At 43.4% G+C, this 26,103-nt stretch overlaps 1 protein-coding gene across 1 annotated transcript in view; it reads right to left on the bottom strand.

Annotated features, from left to right (window-relative positions):
• ANO4 (anoctamin 4) overlaps positions 1-26,103 on the bottom strand; it is a 339,950-nt gene that overhangs the window by 139,365 nt on the left and 174,482 nt on the right. Inside the window, exons 9-11 of the mRNA XM_029599722.1 lie at positions 16,681-16,781; positions 10,910-10,954; positions 3,688-3,819 (exon numbers count right to left, since the gene is read on the bottom strand). Coding sequence (XP_029455582.1) covers positions 3,688-3,819; positions 10,910-10,954; positions 16,681-16,781 — 278 coding nt within the window. The remainder of the gene's footprint in view (positions 1-3,687; positions 3,820-10,909; positions 10,955-16,680; positions 16,782-26,103) is intronic.

Raw genomic sequence — 26,103 nt, forward strand, 5'->3', positions numbered from 1 at the left:
CACTGTGTGCAGGAAGATCACAACACCCCCGGTATCAGGAATAGGGCACTGTGTGCAGGAAGATCACAACACCCCTGGTATTAGGGATAGGGCACTGTGTGCAGGAAGATCACAACACTCCTGGTATTAATAGGGATAGGGCACTGTGTGCAGGAAGATCACAATACCCCTGGTATCAGGGTTAGGGCACAAGTTCTAGTCACATTGACTGATCACATTACTTGTTTTGTCAAGCTACCAACTGTTTCCATTTCCCATCCCCCATATACTGTCAGTAGGAAACTTGGTAACATGAATAAATAAGAGGGCAGCCAATAGGAATACATATTCATTCCTAAACTGACCTTAACTGACCTGAAAAGTGTCAAATTGTATCATTTTCAGTTAGTGCGCACTAACTCCCAGTTAGTGTGCACTAACTCCCGTTAGTGCGCACTAACTCGAGTTAGTGCGCACTAATCGGAAAAAACGATTTTTAACGATTTTTTAACTAAAAAATCGTGCCTAAGACGATTTTCTTGCCCTGCCACATGATATCTATCGTTAAGACGATATGGAAAACGATTCACATCCCTACCATGTATCTTTTAGATATTGTCTCTGATTATTTTTTGTAAATACTTTTAAATTTATGTAAATTTAATTTCTGTACACTAGTTTTCCCCTTTATTTGACTACTGTTTCCTGTTCCCATGTTTTAATCTCAGTTACTGTTCCCATGTTTATTAATTTCTAGAGATGTGAATCGTGTGCCAGATTGTCTTAACGATCAGATTCGGCTGGGGGGGGGGGGGAATCTGATCGTTAAGATACGTGAATTGGAATCGTTTCCGATTCCAATTCACATCGCTAATTTTTTTTTTAGGGAGGCCCGCGCCGCTAAAAAAAAAACCCCACCCTATTATAATAGGGGCTAATGAGTAAAGATGGCCGGCGCCATCTATAAAGATGGCGCCGGCCATCCAGTGCTCCTACCATGTGACAGGGGCCGGCCAATGGCACGGATACCCTGTCACATGGTAAGGGCAAAGGGGCATCGGTGCCATTTTTTTCTTAGAACAGCTGATGCCTGGGAATGGGAAATCTCTCCCCAAGGCCCCCCTGGATCTCCCCCTGAGGCCCCCCTGGACCACCAGGTAAATTTTAAAAGGTTTTAGGGTGGTCGGGAGGGTGGGGTCGATTTAAAGGGTTGGGTGGTTGTTTTTTTTTTAGCGGCGCGGGCCTCCCTAAAAAAAAAGGGTCAGGAGGGTGGGGGAGGCTAAGGGGGGTTGATTTAAAGGGTCGGGTGGGGTTTTTTTTTTATCGGGCCATCAGCGCCATTTTAATTAGTGGCAGCCAAAATGGCGCCGATGGCCCGAGAGCGGGAGATCGCGCCAAGACCCCCCCACTGGACCACTAAGTAATTTAAAATTTGGGGGGGGGGGGGTTCGGGAGGGTGGGGGAGGGTAAGGAATTGGTTTTAAAGGGTCGGGGTGGGTCTAGGGGTTGTTTTGGTGTGCCGGTTTTCCCGCCCTCCTCCAAATAATTCCCGTGCCCTATTTAACGATACAATACAAATGCCCCTGACGATAAATCGGGGGCATTTGTATTGTATCATGCACTCTAACGATTTAGGACGATTTTAAAATTATCTGACGATAATTTTAATCGTTCAAAAACGATTCACATCCCTATTAATTTCCTGTTTCCCATGTTCTAATTTCAGTTACTGTTCCATGTAAAGGCCTTTGCCTATCAGTTCTAAGTTAATTGTAAACTGATACGATGTGCAAACGGTTATCGGTATATAAAAATGTTAAATAAATAAATAAATATGCGGACATGTTGTTGAGTAGGTGTATGCCTATTTTTCATAGTGTGTGCACATTATGTGTGCACGATATAAAATACATGTGCACATCCATATAGCTGCGTAGATTAGGGGTGTGCATTCGTTTTGAACTTATATATAAAACGCTACTTTTTTTTTTTTAACTTAAAAAAGTGATGAGGCGAAAACGATCGGATTTCCAACTTATTCAACATAGCTATGTTGAATACGTTGGAAATCGCGATCGTTGATCCTAAATAAAAATTTAAACCCCTCACCCTCCTTAATCCCCCCAAGACTTACCAAAACTCCCTGGTGGTCCAGCGGGGAGTCAGGAAGCCATTCCTCTATTCCTTTGCGAGGAGCACGTGACGGCCGCGTCACTCCGACGTGATGCGGCCGTCATGTGGTCCACCGCGGTTCCGCTCCCGGACCCCTCGTTGGACACAAACGGAACTTTTGGCCAGCTTGGGGAGGTCAGGAGGCCCCCCCAAGCTGGCCAAAAGTTCCGTTTGTGTCCAACGAGGGGTCCGGGAGCGGAACCGCGGTGGACCACGTGACGGCCGCGTCACTCCGACATGACGCGGCCGTCACGTGGTCCACCGCGGTTCCGCTCCCAGACCACAAACGGAACTTTTGGCCAGCTTGGGGAGGTCAGGAGGCCCCCCCAAGCTGGCCAAAAGTTCCGTTTGTGTCCAACGAGGGGTCCGGGAGCGGAACCGCGGTGGACCACGTGACTGCCGCGTCACTCCGACGTGACGCGGCCGTCACGTGGTCCACCGCGGTTCCGCTCCCGGACCACAATCGGAACTTTTGGCCAGCTTGGGGAGGTCAGGAGGCCCCCCCAAGCTGGCCAAAAGTTCCATTTGTGTCCAATGAGGGGTCCGGGAGAGGAACCGCGGTGGACCACGTGACGCGGACGTCACGTGCTCCTCGCAAAGGAATAGAGGAATGGCTTCCTGACTCCCCGCTGGACCACCAGGGAATTTTGGTAAGTCTTGGGGGGGGATTAAGGAGGGTGAGAGGTTTAAATTTTTATTTAGGGAACCGGTGCACGTATGGACATAGACTCAACTTATGGAATTCTCCATATGTCCATATTGACCGAAATTGACCCCCCTTTTCGACTTATGGACTTATGAACATAAACTTTTTGTCTGCACATCCCTAGCGTAGATGGACGATTGCACACTTGTTTTAAAGTTATACTCTTAGCCTCTACATATTCAAAAGACTGCCTGGAAACTGTGCTTCTGTTTATCGAAAAATGAATCTCATTCACTGAAAATCAGCTAAATTCACTAAGATCAGCAGAAAAAAATAGTTGCCATTTTAGTTCACCTTCATAGATATCACCCACAACTAGGGATGTGAATCATTTTTTGCCGATTTAAAACAATCGTCAGATATATTTTAAATCGTCAAAAATCGTTAGAGCCGCGATACAATAGCAATTCCCCCGATTTATTGTCAAAAAATCGTAAATCGGGGGAGGGGGAGGGGGAGGGCAGGAAAACTGGCACACCAAAACAACCCTAAAACCCACCCCGACCCTTTAAAACAAATCCCCCACCCTTTAACCACCCCGACCCTTTAAAACAAACACCCCACCCTTTAACCAAAAAAACTAAGACGATCAGATTCCCCCCCCCCTCAGCCAAAATCGATCGTTAAGACGATCGATCATACGATTCACATCCCTACCCACAACTAATCTGTTGACCTTTATTTCTACATACCTAAGATTAACAGAAATTTTCAACAAAATTGCTTCTTAATTTGCAATATATTTACAACTGCTGGCTGTGCAAAACCAAGCACACATACACCATCTTCCATTTTGAACATAAGAATCTGCTTTATGCTGCAAGACTTACTGGTGAATCCGTTGTTGGCTGAAGGGGGCAGTGTAGCAGTCATTCTCCTCCAAGTCTGGTAATGTCTCTTTGTCCAATTTCATGGGCTTTCTGGGTAGCCATCCCCGAAACCTGCTTATTTGCTTCTCCATCCTGTCATACATGGAAGTTAAAATTAAACAATACATCAGTCCAACACTGATCTATGTAACTATAATAAAATAACAACAAAAACAACTTTATGGGAATTCACAATATGTAGATCTTTGCAAAAAAATCACAGGCAATTATAAATTAAGGATGTGCATTTATGTTTTGTGTAGTTTCATCTTAGTGCACGTTATTTTGCTTTAGTTTGTGATGTTTCATTGTAGTATGTACTAAAATGAAATAGTGAGCACTAACTCGAAATGACATGAAACAAAATGAATAAAAGGATAATGAATGAAATAAAACAAAACTTTTCTTATGTTCTTTTTTCCACACTCCTATTATAAATTAGAGATAAATACAATGCTCAGTTAGATTCTAAGCACTCTGATTGGCTGGAACATATCCTTCTTCTCTAGCTTAAACTCCAGGATACTTTTATCATCTATTTAATTTTTAATACTTTAATGAAAAACCCTTCAAAAAACGTTGACTCAAAATTTAGGCTATAAATTGCAAGACTCTCTAATGCATAAGGACCTAGTAGATATCCTGTTCATCATGAATTATTGTTTAATTGGCGAGGAAGAGGGGGAGCTTTGTTGATAAATGATGAGTTGAGTCTTCAAAAAGCTCCATAACCTCTTGAGAGCTTTGTACAATTCAGTGTTCTCATCCGACCCTATCTGTTTTGACATAATTTACATATGAACAATTCACACACTGCATTAAGGATACATCAAAACCATTCAAACAAGTCCCTTTTTGTGGGCCCATCCAGAGTAACCTGCGACATGGGAGTCGTGGGGCCACTTTAACACTTTTTCTTGGAGTTTGCGTGGAACAACCATCTTCCCTAGTGGAATGGTCATAGTGGAGGCCAGAAAGATCTGAGCTGAATCAATAATGTCTTGGGTGGATCCAGGGTGCCCTCTGCCAGAAAGGACTGGGAGAGGGCATCTGCTTGGACATTCTTGGTGGCTGGCCGATTTCTCAGTTCGAAATGAAAACATGTAAATAATAGCACCCAACGGGTTTGGTGGGTGTTCAGCAGTTAAGCATGATGAAGATGTTCTAATTTAAATAGTAATGTGATGTTGAGTGCCTTTGAACCTATGGTTAGTTATATAAACAATAAGAGAACTCAAGGGTCTGTCAACATTCAATTTCAACAATATATAATTTATTCATAGAATATATATATAAAAACAATCCTATCTAAACAATAACTACTCTCTAGCACAATCATTCCTCCACACCTCAATCATACAACACATATAAAAACATTATATCATGATGTAATATCCCATCACCATAAATATAATTTCAATTTGATTAACAGTATAAAGTGTCTATTGCAATATCACATAATCTGTATTTGAATATGCATCACATTGTATTACAACCCTGCCAATCTATTTAAATATACAAAATCTTGTCTATTCATATTCCAGCAATAAACACTTTTCTTTTCCGATCATCACAACCAAAGCAGTGACACCGTCCGCTGGACCTGCCCGACAAGGACTCCTTGTTTCGCCCGACTCATCTGGGCTTCATCAGGGAAATTCTCGCCACTGTAGTCTCTAATTCATTCTCTGCACATCATACAACTTTTCACCGCTTAAAATATACAACCTCCGTTGTCATGTTCAAATAATCTTTAATCCATTCAATTTTCAAAATATTGGCGAAAGTTGCTTCACATTTAGTATATCACTTCGCTAATTCCGGAAGCCGACCGCTTCCTCCGGAACTGATGACATCACGTACAACTGATGACATCACGTACAACGGCAGTTGTACGTGATGTCATCAGTTCCGGAGGAAGCGGTCGGCTTCCGGAATTAGCGAAGTGATGTACTAAATGTGAAGCAACTTTCGCCAATATCTCCCCTCCATAAAAATGCTACGGAGGCTGTTCTCTCCCCAGTTCAGCTTTGTGGCCATGGTCCGGAACTCAATTGCATAGTCCATTAAGAGCCTATTGCCCTGATGAAGATGAAGGAGGTCTGAACCCACCATGGCCAACTGACTGGGTTTGTCAAAGATGAGCTTAAAGGCCTTGACAAATTGTTGCAAATCTTGAAGAAGGGAATCCTCTCGCTCCCACAAAGGAGAGGCCTAGGCCAAGGCCTTTCAATCCAATATGGAGAGCATAAAGGTGGTCTTGACTGAATTATTGGAGAATAGTGCTGGCTGGAGGGAGAAATGTATAAAGCATTGGTTCAAAAACTCCAGCAGACCAGAGGAACTGGAAGGGGAATCATGGGTGGAGCCAGTATGCCTGCAGATGCCGTGATGGCTGCAGGAGGCAAACAGGCAGGTGAGGCTTCCGTGGCATCCAGACGGGCACTGAGCTGCTCCATGGAGCCCACTTGGAGCTCCAGAAACTGCTGCTGCTGGATTTTCTGTGCCAGGCCAGGAATGGCCTGGAGGCCCGAGATATCCGCCGAGTCCATGGACTTGGCAAAATGTTGCAGATGTGGACCCTTAGACTGAGGGGGAGTTGGCACGACCCGCAGGGAGGAGCCCTGCAGGTTCTCACTGTTGGTAGGCAGAGATGGCAGTAGCAGAGGCCCAACTGGAGTTTCACCAATACCAGCCCACATTCCCCTTAGGTTGATCCCTCGGGTACGGGCCTCTGTGGAGGTGAAGATCCATTGTCATGAAGTCATTGCAGGCCAGCACAGAGCAGAAAATGGAGTTGGATAAGCAGCGGTCAGGACAGGCAGCAGTCAACAGGGTCAAGTTCAGGCTGTGGTCAAAGGCAGGTAGCGTACTCGCAGTGTTGTGGTTCAGACAGTGGTCTGGGCAAGTGGAGTTCAGTCAGGAGCGGAAGCAGGTAGTTTTCAGGGGCAGGTGTAGGTTAAGCAGCATTGTGGTCCAATCCAAAGTCAAGCCAGAAGTCCAGAATGAAAGCAACCAGGAATCCAATCTGAAGAGATGAGGAACAAAAAGGAGGACAAGGGACCACAGGAGCAAGATGAGACACTGAAGACAGACGAAGGAAAGACTGACCTCGAAGACAGGAACTCAAGAGACAAGCACACAGCCAAGGAACCAGGAACAGGACACAGGAGCACAGGAATGATGCACAGTGGAAAGCTAGCACCAGGAATGTGGAGGCAAAGCACTTCTCCAGGAGGAGTTGACCTGTTGCCAAGACATAGGCTGCAGGGGGAAGTTGCCATAAATACTGAAGGAGCCTAATGTCATCAAAGGGTGCAACAGGCCCTTTAAATGTCAGCAAGCTGGCTGTGTGAGCCTAGGGAATCCCTCCAGTGTTGTCTGCGGTGGCAGTGGCATTGGCCTAGCCACGCTGAGGGGAAGCCAACCACGGTGTCAGGAAGCTATGTACCTGGGTCGGAATGGAGGTAAGAGCAGTGGTCCATGGGATGGGCCAGCGGACTGCTGATTACAACAGCCCTGATTTACTAAGGCTTTTCTCCCATTCTATGTTTATGGGAAATAAGTTTGAAGATCAGTAAAGTTAAATTGTAAGCCTTTGAAGAGCAGCATTAAACCTGTTTTTCTATTTTTTTGACTGTTAAATTTCCCTCAACTCCTCTTAGCTTCCAGTTCAATTGCATAGGGCCTTCACTGGGATATGGTGCCAACAGCCTTCATTTACAACTACCCAGGCTGCTTTCTCCATTTTCAACTCTCTTCCAATTAGCCTAGTGATCAGAGAAGTAGTCTTCAGCCAGGAGCCACAAATTGTGGCTCCCTCCAGAACCAGGAATTCGTGCACCTGTCAATCTGACTTCCAGGTGTCACCACTGTGTGAGAGCCGAAACTCCCTGTAGCCCTTCTCAGTATTCTGGCAGGCTTGAGGAAATGAACTCAGGGGTTGGCATGGTTGCACGTATTATTGAATCTGAGCTTTAAGACCAGTCCCATTTTTATACAATTTGTATCTGACATATAGAAGAGGATGAATATTAATGGGAATATTATGTTTCCAGCAATGACATTTACTGAATAATGGTCTAAAATGTTTTCCCATACTAACTGGAAATAAATTAAATGTAAGGCAGAAGTATCAAAGCTGATGTAAAAAATAAATAAATTCAGATTTTGTGCAATATTTAAATAAAGTATTTCTATCTTACTGTTCTCCTAGGAGCTCATTTAGACTATTTGAGCTGTCAGGGTAGCTATTTGTGCCAAATAAAGCCAAGATGTGTAACCACTTATCTGCTAGATCACGGATGGTCTTCAGGAGCTACATACAGGCCTGATTTTCAGGATATCCACAATGAAAATGCAAGAGATAGATTTGTATACAATGGAGGCAGTGCATGCAAATTTATCTCATGCATATTCATTGTGGATATTCTGAAAACCAGTCCAGTTTGTGGCTCCTGAGGGCCAGTTGGTCACTCCTGAATTAGATAGTCATATATCAGTTATAGGTATCTGTTCCATACATCCACAAGCCTTTTTTTAAAAAAAAATTTCTAATTTTATTTCCTACTCTTCCCTTTTCTCTTAAAAAATGCTTGTTCTTGTGCATTATTTATACATAGGGCTACTGATCTTAGATTGTTATAACATGTCAATTTCAATGTTTATTTTTTAGCTAATTAGGATTTTTTTTGAAGACGTGTAAAATCGGTGTTTGAACATTTAAAGGTGTATTTTAAAAGCCTGGCGCATGCCACAACTGGGAGATGCACGCACATGTAGGACTTACATGTGCCCACTAGAGATGTGAATCGTGTGCCAGATCGTCTTAACGATCAGATTCGGCTGGGGGGGGGGGGGAGAACTCTGATCATTAAGATATGTGAATTGGAATCATTCCCGATTCCAATTCACATCGCTAATTTTTTTTTTAGGGAGGCCCGCGCCGCTAAAAAAAACCCCCACCCAACCCTTTAAATCGACCCCACCCTCCCGACCCCCCCAAAACCTTTTAAAATTACCTGGTGGTCCAGGCGGGCCTCGGGGGCCTCGGGGAGAGATCCAGGGGGGCCTCGGGGAGAGATTTCCCGTTCCCAGGCATTAGCTGTTCTAAAAAAACAATGGCGCCGATGCCCCTTTGCCCTTACCATGTGACAGGGTATCTGTGCCATTGGCCGGCCCCTGTCACATGGTAGGAGCACTGGATGGCCGGCGGGAGGGTTGGGAGGGTGGGGTCGATTTAAAGGGTCGAGTGGGTTGTTTTTTTTAGCGGCGCGGGCCTCCCTAAAAAGAAAGGGTCGGGAGGGTGGGGGAGGCTAAGGGGGGTCGATTTAAAGGGTCGGGTGGGTTTTTTTTTTTATCTGGCCATCGGCGCCATTTTAATTAGTGGCAGCCAAAATGGCGCCGATGGCCCGAGAGCGGGAGATCACGCCAGGACCCCCCCCCCCCCCCCCCACTGGACCACCAGGTAATTTAACATTTTGGGGGGATTCGGGAGGGTGGGGGAGGGTAAGGAATTGGTTTTAAAGGGTCGGGTGGTTTTGGAGTGCCGGTTTTCCCGCCCTCCCCCAAATAATTCCCATGCCCTATTTAACGATACAATACAAATGCCCCTGATGATAAATCGGGGGCATTTGTATTGTATCATGCACTCTAACGATTTAGGACGATTTTAAAATTATCTGACGATAATTTTAATCGTTCAAAAACGATTCACATCCCTAGCGCCCACCATATTTTAAAAGCCACCTACATGCACGGGTATTCCCCGCTGCGCACACATCTCACTCAGAATAAAAAAGGGGCGTGGTGTGGTCAGGGCATGGGCGGGGCATGGGCATTCCAGGGTGGGGCAAAGACATATGCCTAGGTCTAAATTTTCTTCTGCTATGGAGGAGACGTAAATTAAAAAAAAAAAAAAAAAGCCATTCCTGAGGGGCTTAAAGGGTCTAAGGGTAAATGGGGGAAGTGCAGGTCATTAAAGCAGGGAGGTTCTACCGTGTAAATTGGGGAATTTTAAAATGGGCGTGTGCCGACACCATTCCTAGTTTTACCAATTTGTCTCCAGTACGCCAAGTTAAGAGAGAGGTTCTCCAGCCCCCTCCTGGTTTGATAGCTTTCACTCCCCCAGTTAGCCCCGACCCTTAAAACCCTGCAGAACTGCCTAGTTTTCTTTAAGTTTTAACTTACATGGCATCCATAGCGGAAGTACAGTTACACGGAAGGTGGCCTCGGTGTGCACTTGGTTGCATCGGTATTTATGCGCACATCTTAGATTCACGCCCCGAAACTCCCATGCCCCACCCAGACTACGCACGCGCCCCACCCCTTTCTGAAACTTTCAAGATGTGTGCACTGTGGGAGACACGGACGCATCTTGGAGGCTTTTAAAACCCGCTCTGCGCACATCCCCTAATTAATGCACGTGTCAGGCTTTTAACGTTCACCTCATAAGTATCATGTACGCATATAAAGATGGTAACTTTCAAACCAGCGCACATGTGTACATTTATGCGAATACATCGGTCCGTGCCCAGGTACATGTCCATTTTATAACATACATGCACATATGCACATGTTATAAAATACTCTGGCCACACGCACATATGCTCCAATTTTAAGTTGGGCGCGCATGCGCAAGCAAATCCTGCTTCTACCGTGTAAATCGGAAGCATTTAAAAGGGATGCATGCTGACGCCATTGCTGTTTTACCAGATCATCCCCAGTTCACTCAGTTAGGAGACAGGTCCTCCAACCCCCCCTGTTTTGATAGCCTTCCCTCCCCACAGTTAGCCCCGACCCCTAAAACCTTGTAGATTTGCCTAGTTTTCCTTAACTTTTAACTTACACGGCATCCATAGCAGAAGTAAATTTATGCAGCAGGGGACTTTGGCGTGTGCCAGGTCACATCGGTATTTATGCTCACATCCTCTTCCCCGAGGGATGGTGAATGCTGCCTCCCCAAGGCATCCCTAGTCCTGGCTGGCCCAGGGAGCAGAAAACCTGGCCCCAGGCATAAAATCCATGCCTTCCATATGGCAGTGTACAGTAGCCAACTCATCTCCCCTTCTTTAATAAGCCACAGTAAAAGAGAAAGAGCCATTTGCTAAAGCACTCTGATCAGATGTTTCAATCCAGCATAAAAAAAAAAAAAAAAAAGTTGAACGAAGGGCACGTTACTAACCTGCTCATGAACTTGTATCGCCGGTGCAGGTAATAGATTTTTCTCCTGGAAGAACAGCAAAAATGAAGCCAGTCGAGAAGAAAACCCATCGTCAGTTACAGTATGAACTAGCAAGGAAGGAAAGGAAATTGAAGATAGAAGCCTGTAAGAGATGGAGGAAGGGACTAGAAAAAAGAGAGGTTAACACAGAGAACAGTCACGTTGAACTTTTCCCGACAACTTCACTTCAAATGTCGTTCCATTTTGTCTTGGTTGAGGTGAACAAAGTACAGAGATTTGAAGGTAGTTTTCTTTCAAAGAATTTGATGATTTGCGTTTGTTTCCTGAATACACTCGTATGGGGGTAAATTTTCGAAAGCTTAGGAGCCGATGCAATAATGTGCATGTTATAGCCTGCTATAGGTGCTATAGCTCCTACAGCAGGGTATAGAATAAGGCTCTAATGTGCCTATTAAGGCAGTTCTAACACATTGAGGTGCACCTGCTAAAACGAGTGCTTTCATGAATGTAAATGAGAAAGCATCATAAGCAAATTAATCTTTACCAGGGTCATGGTTAATAGGTGACCCCCCCCACTCATTATTTACAGTGGGCCTAATCAAGCCAAAAATGAAACTTTTGCTTTGTACAGAAAAGTTCACGGCCATGGAAAGTCTTACAATCCCCTCTGCTGACTGGCCCAATGTGAAAGAGCTGGCTAGCAGGGGATTTAATCCCCCCACCCCAGAGCACAGGGCAGGGGCCTGACAGCCCCCCCCCCCCCCCTTCCCTTCCCAGAGCACGACTGAAGGGGCTGATGCTCCAGGGGATGTTTTCCTCCCCCTTAAGGCAGATATCTCACCCTATCAGACGAAGGCCAAAAACAAAGGGGGGCAGGGGTGAGCAAGCTTCCCTCCCACCCGTAACTTAAAAACTGGCTCTGGCTGAGCACTTGGGCTCCTTTGCCTTGCCTCTGGGCATGAGATAAAGTAGGGCAGGAGCTTAGCCAGGGCCATTTGTCAAGCTTGCCAGATACAGATAAAGGACCAACACTGCATTAAAACAAAGGATGTATACATTTTTTTTTCCTGGCAACCAATCCAGTACTTATGTTAATCCATTAAACAGCGGAACGTTATCTAACATTAAACACAATTGTTTTACATATATTCTTATGAGTAACAAATGTTTATTGAAATAGTTTACACAAATGTCAATGCTCACATACCATCTTTATGTATGTAATACAATGTAAAGGTGCACACATTAATATTCATCAAATGCAAAATTCTAAAACACCATCCAAAACCATTCATACCTCATCTCTCAATCATACAATCTATCCCTACCTAGTATAGATAGATGGAATTTTGTATTTGATGAATATTAATGTTATGTGCACCTTTAGATTGTATTACATACATAAAGATGGTATGCGAGCATTGACATTTGTGTAAACTATTTCATTAAACATTTGTTACTCATAAGAATATATGTAAAATAATCGTGTTTAATGTTCAGATAATGTTCCTCTGTTTAGTGGGTTAACATATGTTGGTGAGATTCAGAGGTAAAGTTACACTCATTATGGTTCAGCCAATCCTGTACAGCAGCTCTGATGTACATTGGGATTTAATATAATGCCTGCAGTAATTGCAGGCTTTGAATGTCAGAGTGACTGTTCTATCGGTTATAAGAGGTAAAGAGAACAAATTTTGAAACAAATTATCCTGGGAAATTCAAGGGATGTGCAGCCCCCAATTTTTCATTTCCTTTTGTTTTTTTGGAGGAGGGGTGTTGTTTTTAGTTCATTTAATGCTGCATTTGGTTTGGTTCATTTGTCAAATGTAAAAAAAAACAAACATTAAACATGATTAAAAACACCAAAATAAAAAAAAAACCAACCTGATTTAGGAAAAATGGGCTTCTGGTGGCCCTGGCTGGGTCTCTCCCCAGGCCCTTGCAACCTCCACTCCCCGGCCAAAAAACCGAGCCTGCCCAGATCCAGCCCAGTATTAGGGCTTTCACCCCCTCCCCATTTAAAGTTGTCAGAGCTAGGGAGCTCCCATATTGGATCCCACTTACACCTTTCCCAGATCCTCACTGAAAATGGGCAAGAGCAATGCCCACGCACCCCTGTTCAGGTCTTTAAAAATGGTGACAGACGCTTGGAAGATGGTGCTGAAGTGATGTCACCTCAGCACTTTCCTCTGGTGCAGCCAGAACCATTTTCATGTAAGCCTAGCCCCAGTAGCTTTTAAAATAGAAGGGGGAAGGCCCATACCAGGCAGGCCTCAGCCAGGCCAGCTCCAGGCAGGCTCCAACCAGACCAGATTAATTTTTGGCGTGGGGTCAGAGGAGGCCAGGAAGGCCCAGCTAGGGCTGCCAGAGGATATTTTTGTCCAGAATTCCATGAATATGAAAACGTTGGGGTATTTTCATAGGAGGCTATTTTCAGTTCGTTCCATTCAGAACGAACCAAAAATAGTCTCATTTGTTGCATTTTTGGCATTCGTTAGAAGTAAATGTAAATTTCTAACAAATTCACCTGGCTGAAAATGACCCCCCTTATCTAGCCTAAGTACACACAGGGTTTCTGCAGCATTCATACTTCTAACTAGATTGAAATGAGGTGGGGATATTCCCATGCATGGGGAACAGGCATGGTAGGGAAAAATCTTGCACAGCTTAGATCATCAAATCTATACATAGCATTTTCCAAAAATGCAGGTATAAAGTCCATGGATACTTTGTACCCATAGATAATTTTCAAAGGGAATCTACCCCATGCAGTTTCCCTTTGTTTGTATTAGGTGCATAGTCCAAGGATACAAGGCAACTGTGGACTTTGCTGCTATCATGATTGCCTGAAAATTGCTCCCAAAATGCTGGAATAGTGACAACATCTTATTGAACCGTTTTAAGATTTAACAGACTAATGGGATTTCTATAGTAAAGGGCATTAGTACTAATGCCTGCTTAAGGAGGCAAATTTATCAGCAGCAATGGGCTTTTTAAAAACTGCCTGCTCTAAATGCAGGTAACATTATGCGCAGAGATGGCAGCTTTCAAACCGGCGCGAGGACACCCATGTGCAAGCATGCATTGGCCCGTGCCCAGGGACGTAGCTATTTTATAACTTGCACATGGGTGCTATAAACTAGCCAGGCCGCACACACATGGGTGCCAAATTTTAAGAGGATGTGCGCGTATGCATACAAATCCCGCTTATAACACGAAAATCGGAGGATTTTAAAAGGGGCGTGAGCCAATGCTATTTCCAGTTTGTCCCCAGTTCACCCAGTGAAGACACAGGTCCTCCAAACCCCCCTAATTTAATAGCCTTTACTCCCCTCAGTTAGCCCCAACCTTTAAATTCCCGCAGATCTGATTTTAACTTGCCTGACATCCATAGCGGCAGTATGGTTATGCAGCAGGAAGCCTCAGCACACCCCGGGTCACATAAATATTTACGTGCAGATCTCAGGTTCACGCCCCAAAATGCCCAGGCCGTGCCTATGCCCCGCCCCTTTTAAAAAAGTTTCTAGATGTGTGCATTGCGGGAGATACGCGTGTTTCTCGCCAGCTTTTAAAATCTGCTTGACATGCACGACGGGCTTTCCAAATTCACCTTATAGTCCTACAAAAAGTCCCTGCTCAGTATGCGGGTAAAACTACACATATGCAGCCTGTATATGTGTTATTTTACCCACATACAAGGGAGGTACTCCCAGGGGTAGGGTTAAGGAAGGGATCTGAGTTATGGCCAGTTTCAGCAGTTCATCCACCAGTTTGCCCAGTCTAGAGTTAAGTCCTCAAAATGTCCCTGGTTCTTTAGTCTGCACTCTCCCCAGTTACCCCAGATTCCTTAAACCACTTTATTTATTTATTTTTTTTAAACGTATACCGCCTCCATAGCAGAAGTAGAGTTACGCAGCTCTGGAGCTGGGCATGTGCCCAGGCACGTAATTACTTGCGTGCACTTCTCTTGCCCCTGCCCCAGAATGCCCCCGCTCCACCCATACCATACCCACATCATGCCCCTTTTTCATACCAAGTGAGTTATTAGGCTGCTTTTAAAATCGGGTGGACACTCGTATGTCCTACATGTGCGCTCATCTCCCAATTTTGGTGCGTGCCCGGTTTTTAAAATTAACCTATAAGTTTGGACATTTACCTACTCTAGGAGAGGCATTCTGAGGGGTGGGGTTTGGAACTATATGCATACTTTTGGCCAGAAAAATTATCCACACTAAATAGCAGGTAACCATGTGAAAAATGAGGAGATTAGAATAATTTGGGAGGGAAGTCTTTTGTACACGGGGATGGTAACTTTCAAAGCAGTTTGCGGGCATACACTGATGTATGTACGTTGGTGCATGCCCAGAGATGCAGCCATTTTATAACTTGCACGCACATGTGCACACAATTTTAAGTGTGCATATGCCTAGCCACGGCACGCCCTATCCAGTCTATGCCTACATAATGTCCCTTTTTGAAATCGAGTGAGATATGCGCACCGCAGAAGATACGCATGTATCTGGCGTCTTCTAAAATTCAGCAGCGTGTGCATCCCCCAACTGATGAACATGTCTGGCTTTTAAAATCTACCTCTATGGATATGTGCTGAACATATTTTTGTTTTGTTTTCATTTTATTTTAATTTTTCCTTTTTTTTGTTTCATTTGGTTTTGTTTTGGTTTGTTTCATCTATTTAGATCTAATAGAGATATTTTGTTTTGTTTCCTCTATTTAGATCTATGTAGATGAAACAAAACAAACAAATGAATAAAAAAAATGAAAAAAGAAATTAAAACTAACAAAACAAAATAATGTTGTGCACATCTCTAATATGTCAAAAATTAATATGCTAATAGCCTCATTATGTATTAACCCTGGATTGTTCAGACAGAATTAATAACTATGAAACTTAAATTGAGGCATCTAACATGCAGAGCACATTCTGTATTATCAGGGCCAGGCTATGTTTAACAGGGCCATAGTAACACTACTGCATTAAGCATATCATTAGTTTCATACATTGGGTGTTAAAGCCATTACAACCAGTAGGTAACTTGCATTATGATGCCGGTTTTAACACTGGCTATTCCATAGATGCCTATCTGTGGCTTCTATCCAGATAGCCAATTTCTGAAATACAATATATTTACCATAAATTGCATCAGTTCTAAAACATACCTTAAATCTACAATGCCTGTTCAGTACATATTTAAATATATTAACAGCCAGCATGTAAAGATATTTTTTCAAGATTAGAAGCTGCTGTCTTCAGTATAGCAACATTTTAAATCATGCTGTGCATTTCTTAGATTTTACATAAAATCCTATTTGAGGCAAAGTAAGACAGCTTCCTACTTAGTTATCCGATTCAGATAACTTTATTGGCATGATGATTTTACATGTTTTGTGAAAGTAGTAATCCAATGATTTAAAAAAGAGAGTAAGAAAAGAAAAGAACAAATTAAAAATAATATTAACAATGCATTTCAGAGTTTATATGGCCAATACCAAAACCAACTCTCCTCAAACAACCTTGTTAATTTTAGGCTGTGAATAATAATCACATACCATATGCTATAATACATTAATATGCTATTAAATAGTCAAGACAAATTGAAAACTTTGATTGGTTCATTGTCATCATATGACTATGCATTAGTCATATGATGATATTGGACCAATCATAGCTTTCAATTTGTCACAAAGAAAGGGAGAAAGGACATATTTTATACTATTAAGTGCAAAGATATATGCAAACTATTTATACCTACCTGAAAGGCATTCTTACATTCATCAGTTCTGCGTATCTGCCCAGTACCTCCCATGGCGCATGTAGCTTCACAAATATGATGTCACTATTTGTTACGGAAGACTGTGGCAGAAGAAAAATAGTCACTGAATCATTTCACTCTCAAGCATCACAACGTGGTAAAAGAGCACAGAGCCATGCCTACAGTATAATTTATAGTTGCCCTTTTCTTAGTTTTGTGAGCCATGCAGATTATTGTGGGCCACAGCAGGTCCACCTGCACTGCAGGTCAAACAATTTGAGTGAGATTTAGCCACTTTATCCTATTCCTGGTTTGAAAGGTTTCAAATCTACTCCCTACCGGTTCACTCTTCTCTACTAATGCTAATTTAAAGTAAAGCTTTTTTATTGGTGTTTTCAACAGAAACAAATCGTGTTGACCTTAGTACTACAGCACCAGTGTCAGGCAAGGTAACATATGGATGAACATGTTCTCTAAAGCATCACAAATAGTAGCAGAGAAGAAAATATCTCCCCGCAATCAAAATGAACACATTTTGCATATTTTATTAATAATAGTGTGATCAATCATGTCCCATTATTATCTGTAGAAGAATGAATGATGACTACTGCTGGAAGCTTTGGAAAGGAAAGCTATTTTGAAAATGCTAATAAACAGCCAGAAATAAAGTTCAGAGTGCTATAGAGGTCAAAAACTGAAACAGGAAAAACAGACAACATAATAAAGAAATAATTGCAAAAAAATAGTCTCTCTCTTATATCTTGATAGGGTTTTAAAAAGGTGCAAGGAATGAACCTAAGTTTCAAACCTATCCACGGTACAGCATTTGGGTGCATAATTGAAGACATGGAAATTTATGCTAGCATTTTCTAAACTGTACAGTGAGAGCTTCACAGTTTAACTAATACCACGTAGTATGTGTCTATGTTTCAGAACACATGGATACTTCCAATGCAAGAAAATGCATACGTTCTCTACCTCTTTTACTGATGAAAATGCAGTATTGGATCAACACCAATTTGGTTTCTGCAAGTTTTTCAACACTGAGACTCTGTTACTATTTAGTCTTGATACGATTAGATAGCGGAATCAGTGATATGATGGTTCTGCTGGATATTTCCGCAGATTTTGACACCTTGAATCATAAGATCTTACTGTCACAACTGAAAAAGACTGGGATTGTTGGTATTATATATGACTGGTTTTCATCCTATATTTCAGACAGAACCTGGGTCTGCCTGGTGTCAGTCACCAATGCCTGGCACAATATAACATCTAGCATTCCTCAGAGTTCTACTTTCTTGACTATCTTATTTAATATTTACATGACTCCTCTTTGTAGATTTTTACCAACGCTTGGTGTGAATTATAAATTAAATCCAGATGATATCCAATTTTTTGTACCAAAATTATCTTCTTGGTCCACAAAGTGGAATTTTTTGACCATTAAATTCTAGCTATCCCATAATCATCTAGTGTTCAATATCGTCAACGCCAAAATAATAATTCTGAGCAGGCACCTCGCCAATGATGCTCACTCTTTATTTCTTTTCAATGGCTGTAACAGTGCAGTTTCTACACAGGTCCAAAATCTAAGCATTATTTTAGATTCCAGTCTTTCTATGCACTTCATTTTAAAAGTAACGGATGCTACACAGTTTAAAATCACTACACCATTCAAATTATTTTCACTTAGTAGTATATCTATCACTTGACCTAACTGGAATAAATTACTGCAACTCTTTGTATATTGATGTGCCTGCCCAGGCTCTAATAGGCTGAAGCAGAAAGATGCGTTCAGCTGAAAGTACCTATTTATAAGGAAAGGTTCGGGAGAGGAACATACTTTTTTTTTTTTATTTGGACAGGGTTGGGGGATTTGGAAGGGACGTCATCGCATGACTACTTCTCTTTTTATTTTTTAATTACATTTGGTGGTCAGGGCCACCTCAAGTGGTGACCCCAGGATGAACAGGGGTGGGGGGGGGGGTCCAGCTTTGACCCCCTCACACATTTTCCTTTTTTGAGTGGGCTTTTTGCATTTGGCATGGCTCTTTAAGGCAAAGGTGGTCCTGTGAGGTTGGGGCCTCCATCACACACCTAAGGGGCCATTTCCACATTGTTTTGCCCTGCGGTGTTTTGCTGCAGGGCAAAACATAATGGGAGTGGCCCATTATCGCAGCAACACCCCTCAGTGATAGTGGGACCCTTCCCGTGAAAAAACATCGCAGCTTAGTTGCTCTAGGCCTACGTTTGTACCTGAACCAAAGGAGGCTAAAATGACTTGTTCAAGGCCACAAGAAGCAGCAGTGGGATTTGAACCCTGACTTGTATTAACACTAGACCCGAACCGTTTTAGCAGTTTTTCAACCAACATTTAAGCTTTAATTATCATATAGCTCTATTATTAAAATTATGTTATCGTTCCATGTTGGCACATGTATAACTTGTAATCTATACCAATTAACCTTGAATATCCTTTTGTGCCTTTTTGTAAACCGTTGTGATGGTGATTTAACTTAAGACAGTATAGAAAAGTTTTTAAATAAATAAATAGAATAGGGTAGAAGCCAGTCACCCAAAACAAGGATGTGCACAATTGAACACAAGTCTGCAGCTGTGCACACAGAATGAACTAAAATGCAGGCTTAAGTCAAAGATGGAGTCTTCAGCCACATGGTGATCATAGACACTTCCTATGAGATTGTGAATCACATAGTGGAGAAGAAACTGCAATTGTTCTTCCCTATTAGATGTTGCAGACATGTGGACTGCTGAGCAAGCATGTTGTTTGTGGAAACTTTGTATCGTCAGTCTCAGCAATCCTGTGTCTATAGATGGTGATGACCAATCCAATCAAGATTAATGTTGGATCCTAAGGAACTGAATAAGCACTGACGTTCTGAGCAGAGATAAAGTTTCTGAACTATACAGATTGTGGAACTTTTCCTGTGCACATTTCCCAAGTGAACTTTTCCTATGTGACCTTTTTCCAGAAAAGTTTTCCCAAGAATTTTTTCACCAAAACTTTAACTGTTGCAATTCACTATGGGGTGAATTTTAAAAGCCTGGCGTGTGCCAAAACCGGGAGATATGGAAGTATGGCTGGCTGGCGCGCGCAACGTGAATTTTAAAAGGCACCCGATTACACGTGTATATACCGGTACATGCACCAATAAGAAGTTGCAAAAAAGGGGCGAGCCGTGGGCATGGTCTGGACGGGACATGGGCATTCTGGGACTTTAACATGAAATGTGCGCATAAGTATTGACAAGCACAAGTGCACACCAGGGCCCCTGCTGTGTAACTTTACTACTCCCATAGATGGCAAGTAAGTAATAAAATCAAAAAGTTTAGGCTAGTCAGCGGGGTTTTAAGGGTTGGTGCTAACAGGGTAAAAGGGAGGTTATTTAACTGGGGGTTTAGGAAGTTCTATCCCTTAACTGGGTGAACTGGGAACAAACTGGGGAAACTGGTAATTGCATTGGTGCAAGTTTACTAAAATCCCCCCACTTACGTGGTAGAGGCAGCATTTGCATGCACATGCATGTATCCATATATAATTGTGCGCACACATACATGCATACAGCCTATTTTACACAATGGGGAAGGTTTTAAAAGCCCTACGCGTGTAAATCCAGGTGGGGTTATGCGCACCGGGCCTATTTTCAAAAGGCCCGGCGGCGTACGTAAAGCCCCGGGATGCGTATATGTCCCGAGGCTTTTCTGAATGGGCGGGCAGGGGACGGGACAGGGGTGGGGCAGACGGTCCGGGGGCATGGTGGGGTGGTCCAGGGGCGGTCTGGGAGGCGTGGCCGAGGACTCCGGCACAGCGGCCATTTGCCGCTGTGCCGGGGGATTGCACGCGGGCACTTGGCCAGTGAAGGCGTAACTTCTAAAACAAAGGTACCGGGGGGGGGCTTGGGACAGGGAGGGGAAGGGAGGGGAAGGGGGGGGGATGGGGAAAGCCAGCTGGTCTCCCCGAGGGCTCGGCGCGTGCAATGTGCACCCCTTTGCACGCACCGACCCCTGATTTTATAACATGCGCGTGGCTGCACATGCATGTTATAAAATCAGGCATACATTTGTGTGTGCCAGGTTGCGCGCACAAATGTACGCCCACGTGTATATTATAAAATCTGCCCCAATGTGCGCATATACACGTGTATGTTATAATATGTCCATGTCCTTTGACGTGAGCTGGCATACGCATGTACATGTGCGCCCATGCATCAGTATCAAAGTTACCATCCCAACCTATAAACTAGCAAGCTTAAGACTGAGTTCCTTGCACAGTACAGCCTGATCCATTAACCTTGGAGTAGCTGCCTTGTCATACTTGCCAATTTTGCCCCTGCTGGAACTTGAACAAGCCAAGACCTTCTTTGGCCTGTCCCTGCCAACATACCTCACAGAGACATCTGTGAGTCCTCTGGGCTCTGTTTTCCTTTTAATAACCTGTTATTTGCCTGCTTGGGTGTTCTTAGATTCCACCATGCCAAGCTGTGAGACAGGTCCTGGATCTCTACAGGATTGTGACTGGCCAACGGCTAAGAGTGAGATAAAACTGATTTAATTAATCTTTCAGTTGGATTAATTAGTTTGGCATTACATATTTGTCAAATGCAGGTTGACTTGGAGATAACTTAAAAACAAAACTATATTTACAGTATGAAAGTTTGTATACTTCTGCTGCTAAAATAAAACTGATTGACTACTTTATGAATGGTGTAAGCTTCTGCTCCCTTAAAAATTATTGAATTTGTATCAGAGATTATCAGTTACATCTGCTAATTACCTGCTAATCATCGGCTAATCACCAATGGCTAAGAGTGAGTTAAAAATGATTTAACTAATCTTTCAGTTGGATTAATTCATTTGGCATTGCATATTTGTCAAATGCAGGCTGACTTGGAGATAACTTAAAAACAAAACTATATTTACAGTATTATAGCTTGTATACTTCTGCTACTAAAATAAAACTGTTTGACTACTTTACGAAAGGTGTAGGCTTTTGCTTCCTTAAAAACTATTGAATTTGTGTCAAAGATTATCAGGTAAATCTGCTAATCACCTGTAGTCTAAATGTACCATATGTGCTTTCCTGGTTCACTGCTCTGACTACTATGCAAAAAATAGGTCTCACCTGCAACTATATTTAAAATTAATTTTCAAAGTATATATAATTCAAAGCCAAAAGCTTGAAACAGAAACAAACAGAACAATGACAGCATTATAACCCAAAAAATGAAATATAATATACAACAATTTATCTGTAATGAATTACCTGTTTATAGAAAATAAAAGAAAATCTCCAATACTAATTAAATTGATCTATGCTCAACTTATGTACAACTTCCTTATCCTGGAGACATTTTTTATGATTATCAGGATCACAAAAAATACACTTAGTATTAGCTAGTTTTACATGACATTTACAAGGAAATCTGAACTGAAAACTATCACCTAGTGCTAAAACTGTCTGGGCCCAATATTCAAAGTGCAAGCAGTGCTATTTAGCCTGATAAGTGGGACTTATGTGGCTAATTAGCGGCCGCTGAATATGCAACTATGTTCAGTAGGGATGTGAATCGTTTTTTGACGATTTAAAATATTGTCCGATATATTTTAAATCGTCAAAAATCGTTAGGGCCACGATACAATACCAATTCCCCTGATTTATCGTCAAAAACTCGTTAGAGGCGATATGCAATAGGAATTCCCCCGATTTATCGTCAAAAATCGTAAATCGGGGGAAGGGGGAGGGTGGGAAAACCGGCACACTAAAACATCCCTAAAACCCACCCCGACCCTTTAAAATAAATCCCCCACCCTCCAGAACCCCCCCAAAATGTCTTAAATTACCTGGGGTCCAGGTATGGCCATATTGCCGTATTGCAAAATGGCGCCGATTCGAGTGCAGGAGGTCGCTTCCGGACCCCCGCTGGACTTTTGGCAAGTCTTGTGGGGGTCAGGAGGCCCCCCCCCCAAGCTGGCCAAAAGTCCCTGGGGGTCCAGCGGGGGTCCGGGAGTGATCTCCTGCACTCATGACGTCGGGGGAAAGGAACCAAAATGGCGCCGGCGTTACCTTTGCCCTGTCACATGACAGGGCAAAGGTGGCACCGGCGCCATTTCTATTAACGCACCCGTGGCCCAAGAATGGAAGATCACACCGAGACCCCCCCCCCCCACTGGACCCCAGGTAATTTAAGACATTTTGGGGGGGTTCGGGAGGGTGGGGGATTTATTTTAAAGGGTCGGGGTGGGTTTTAGGGTTGTTTTAGTGTGCCGGTTTTCCCGCCCTCCCCCGACTTACGATTTACACGATTAAAAAAAACAAACAAAACCGCGACGATCCGATTCCCTCCCCCCCCCCCAGCCAAAATCGATCGTTAAGACGATCGATCTCACGATTCACAACTCTAATGTTCAGTAGCCATCGCTTAGCCATATAAGTTCCTTATATGGATAAAAGTTACACGTGCAAAAGTAGGCACGTACTGAGCGGATCGGAGTTAGCTGCATAAGTTTACGTCTACGTTTAGACACCCCGTAGAGCAGGTCTAAACTTAGCTGGGTAGATTATCCAGCGAAGTGTGCACATATATGTGTATATTCAGGGGCTTTGCCATGCTTCTGAATATACATTGTAACAGCCAGGTTAGTTCTAACTGGCTAAGTTACTTGCACGGCCAGCTTTGAATACTGACCCCTCTATTTTCTTCTGAAGAAATAACTCCCATCTGGCAGGGTTACTTTCGTCACATGGGGAAACATGTCCAGTCTTTTACCCAAAAGAGATTTCTCTTAAAGTTTAAAAAAAAAAAAAAAAAAAAAAGCTTCAATATATATATGATCCTTATGATTTTCAGAGACAAATGTGAGTAACAAAGTAGAACTAGAGCAAGCTACCTCTTGGTGCCAATTTATTAAATTTCTCCAGGCCCTATCAGCTGTAGAAATTGAAACAGCTGAAGAATCAGAAAAACTTCCTTCATTCCTTCTTTGTGGCAGATATTACACCTTAGCTCTATCAGGAATTTCAGCAGGGGAAAATCTTAAAATCTGAAGAAAAATACTCTTATGCACATCTCTAGGAGACACTAAGGAGACATTGGGAAAATTAATAAACTGCAAATTAAATCTCCACGAATAATTTTCTCTATAAAGGGAACTGCAGCAATAGCTGGAATCATGTGGGCAGCCCCTTTTTCTCTTCCTTCCCATTCAGGCAAAATAACTGACCAAAAAATGGATAGAGGGGCGTGCCCCTTTTGGGGGTGTGGCTTCAGCGCCCCACTGGAGCTCCTTTTTAGAAAGTTCTCCAGCGCGCTTGAAAATGATATCAGGGCCAGAATGTCAGCAGGCAATAGCGTCTCTCTCCATCGGAGTCATTGCTCCCCTCTGTGTGCCGCAGGAATACCTGTTTTGAAGGTCTTCTGGGGCGATTGTAAAAGATGTCAGGCCTACAGTGTCAGCAGGCGACAGTCTCTCTCTCTACTGGGGTCAGTGTTCTCCTGCAACTTTTTGTTTGACCCTTATTTCTATATATATTCACATGGACTAACACGGCAAACACAATACTTTGTCTCAGAATATAACACTGAATCCAGATGCATTTCATACCTAGCAACCCTTCCACATTTGGCACATCACCACGTAATATAACTTCTGTCTTTACTCAATTCACTTTAAGTACTAGTACATAAGAGACTACCCTATAAAAAAAAAATAACTCCAGCTATTAACATGTATTTTTGCAAGAATCATTTACAAATAATGTGCTATTTCTCACACATTTTGTAACCCTAGTATTTTCTTCCCTAATGCAAAAATTGTCATGCATTTGCTGTATTAATGTATTTTGTGTAGTTTGATTCATTGCATCTTGGAGAACGTACAGTAATTCTGCTTTTCTACTCGATCACTTTAAATGGAAGAATTATTCTGGATGCCCTTTAAAATACTACTTTATGCTGCGCCTGAGGAAAAACACACATTTTATACTTTACTATATGTAGTTTTTCAGAGTTATGGAGGGGAGACTGATGCATGTCTGGATTTTAATTTAATCATCATTCAACAGTCTCTAGACATAAGAATTTCCTTTGTTTACATGATGTCAACACTACTTTTTTTTACAGAATGCTGCTTTGAGTGTCGTGGTTTTGTACAGATTTAATATTTGTAATGCATGTCTATGAACTGATGATCTGAAACAAATCATCACCTTGTCAGATGTTTTTCTTTTAAGTTCAAATGGTCATTCACCTTTATAATGTCAATCCATAGGATCTCAGGCCCCTTCTCCAAAGACATTAATATTTGTGCTTTTACCCTTGGCCTTTCACTCTGTGAGTAGATTGCTATAACTGGAATTGCAGTTCAACAATGTTGTGATCCTGCCCGCGAGGAGCGTGGGCAGGCTCTTACCTTCTCACAGCCAGTCGGGCTGCTGACGCTGCTGCTTGCTTTCTCCCTGAATCAGCTGGGGCTGTCCCCGCAGCTGTTCCCATGCGGTCGGCTCCTCTGTTCCTGCCTTCCCCAGACGTGCTGCTGCAATCCCAGGCCCTTCAGTCAGCAGGCCGTCTCTGCTGGTGCCTGCTACAGCCCGGGTCCTTGCCTGGCTGGGAAGCTGTCCCTGCCAGTGCCTGCAGCCTGCTACAGCTCTCTACTCTGCCTGCAGTTTTACCTCTCCTCCTGGGGCTGTCTTCACGGCATGGAGCCGTTCCTGCAGTCAGCCCTTCTCCTGCTTCAGTCCTTGCAGCTGGGAGCTGCTCCACTGATCTGCCTTCACCTAGCTCCAGCCCAGGGCTGCTTCACTGCTTCCCTGGCTCTCCACGTGGCTGAGGACGCCACCAGCTTCCAGCACTCATCTCTCCAGCTTCCTAGGGCGCGAGCGCGCCTCTCTCGTCTGTTCTTCAAGGGCCAGCCAGGTGTGGCCCCTGCTGGCTCCTCCCTGGGCGTTGTCCACCTCAGCTCTACAAAGGGATTCTACGTTCAGTCTGTCTTTGCCTTCGCAAGGAGTTGGTCACTCCTGAGACTCTCGTTCCAGGAGCTGCCTTGAGTTCCAGCCTTCTGCAAGGTCTAAGTGTTCCATGTTTCCAGTTGTTCCAGTCCTGATGTTTGCTTGTTCCTGTTCCTGCCTTGAGGTCTGATTCCTAATCCGGTATCCATGATCCAGTCCAGATATTACAAGCCTGTACCTTGATCCTGAAACTCGCCTGAAAGCTAAGTACTTTGCTTCTGAATCTCTTGAAAGCTATCACCTTGATCCAGTGTCCTCCAATGTCCTGGTACCTCGCGGCAAGCCATGCCGTGGCCCGTGACCAGCCCTCGGGGTGGGCTGATTAGGGCCATCTGTGATGCAAGCCATGTACCTCGTTTCTAAGTCCCTGAGAAGTCCTTGTTCCTGATCCTGTT

Source organism: Rhinatrema bivittatum, chromosome 4 (genome assembly GCF_901001135.1).
Source record: "Rhinatrema bivittatum chromosome 4, aRhiBiv1.1, whole genome shotgun sequence".
In the NCBI taxonomy this organism is placed as follows: Eukaryota; Metazoa; Chordata; class Amphibia; order Gymnophiona; family Rhinatrematidae; genus Rhinatrema; species Rhinatrema bivittatum.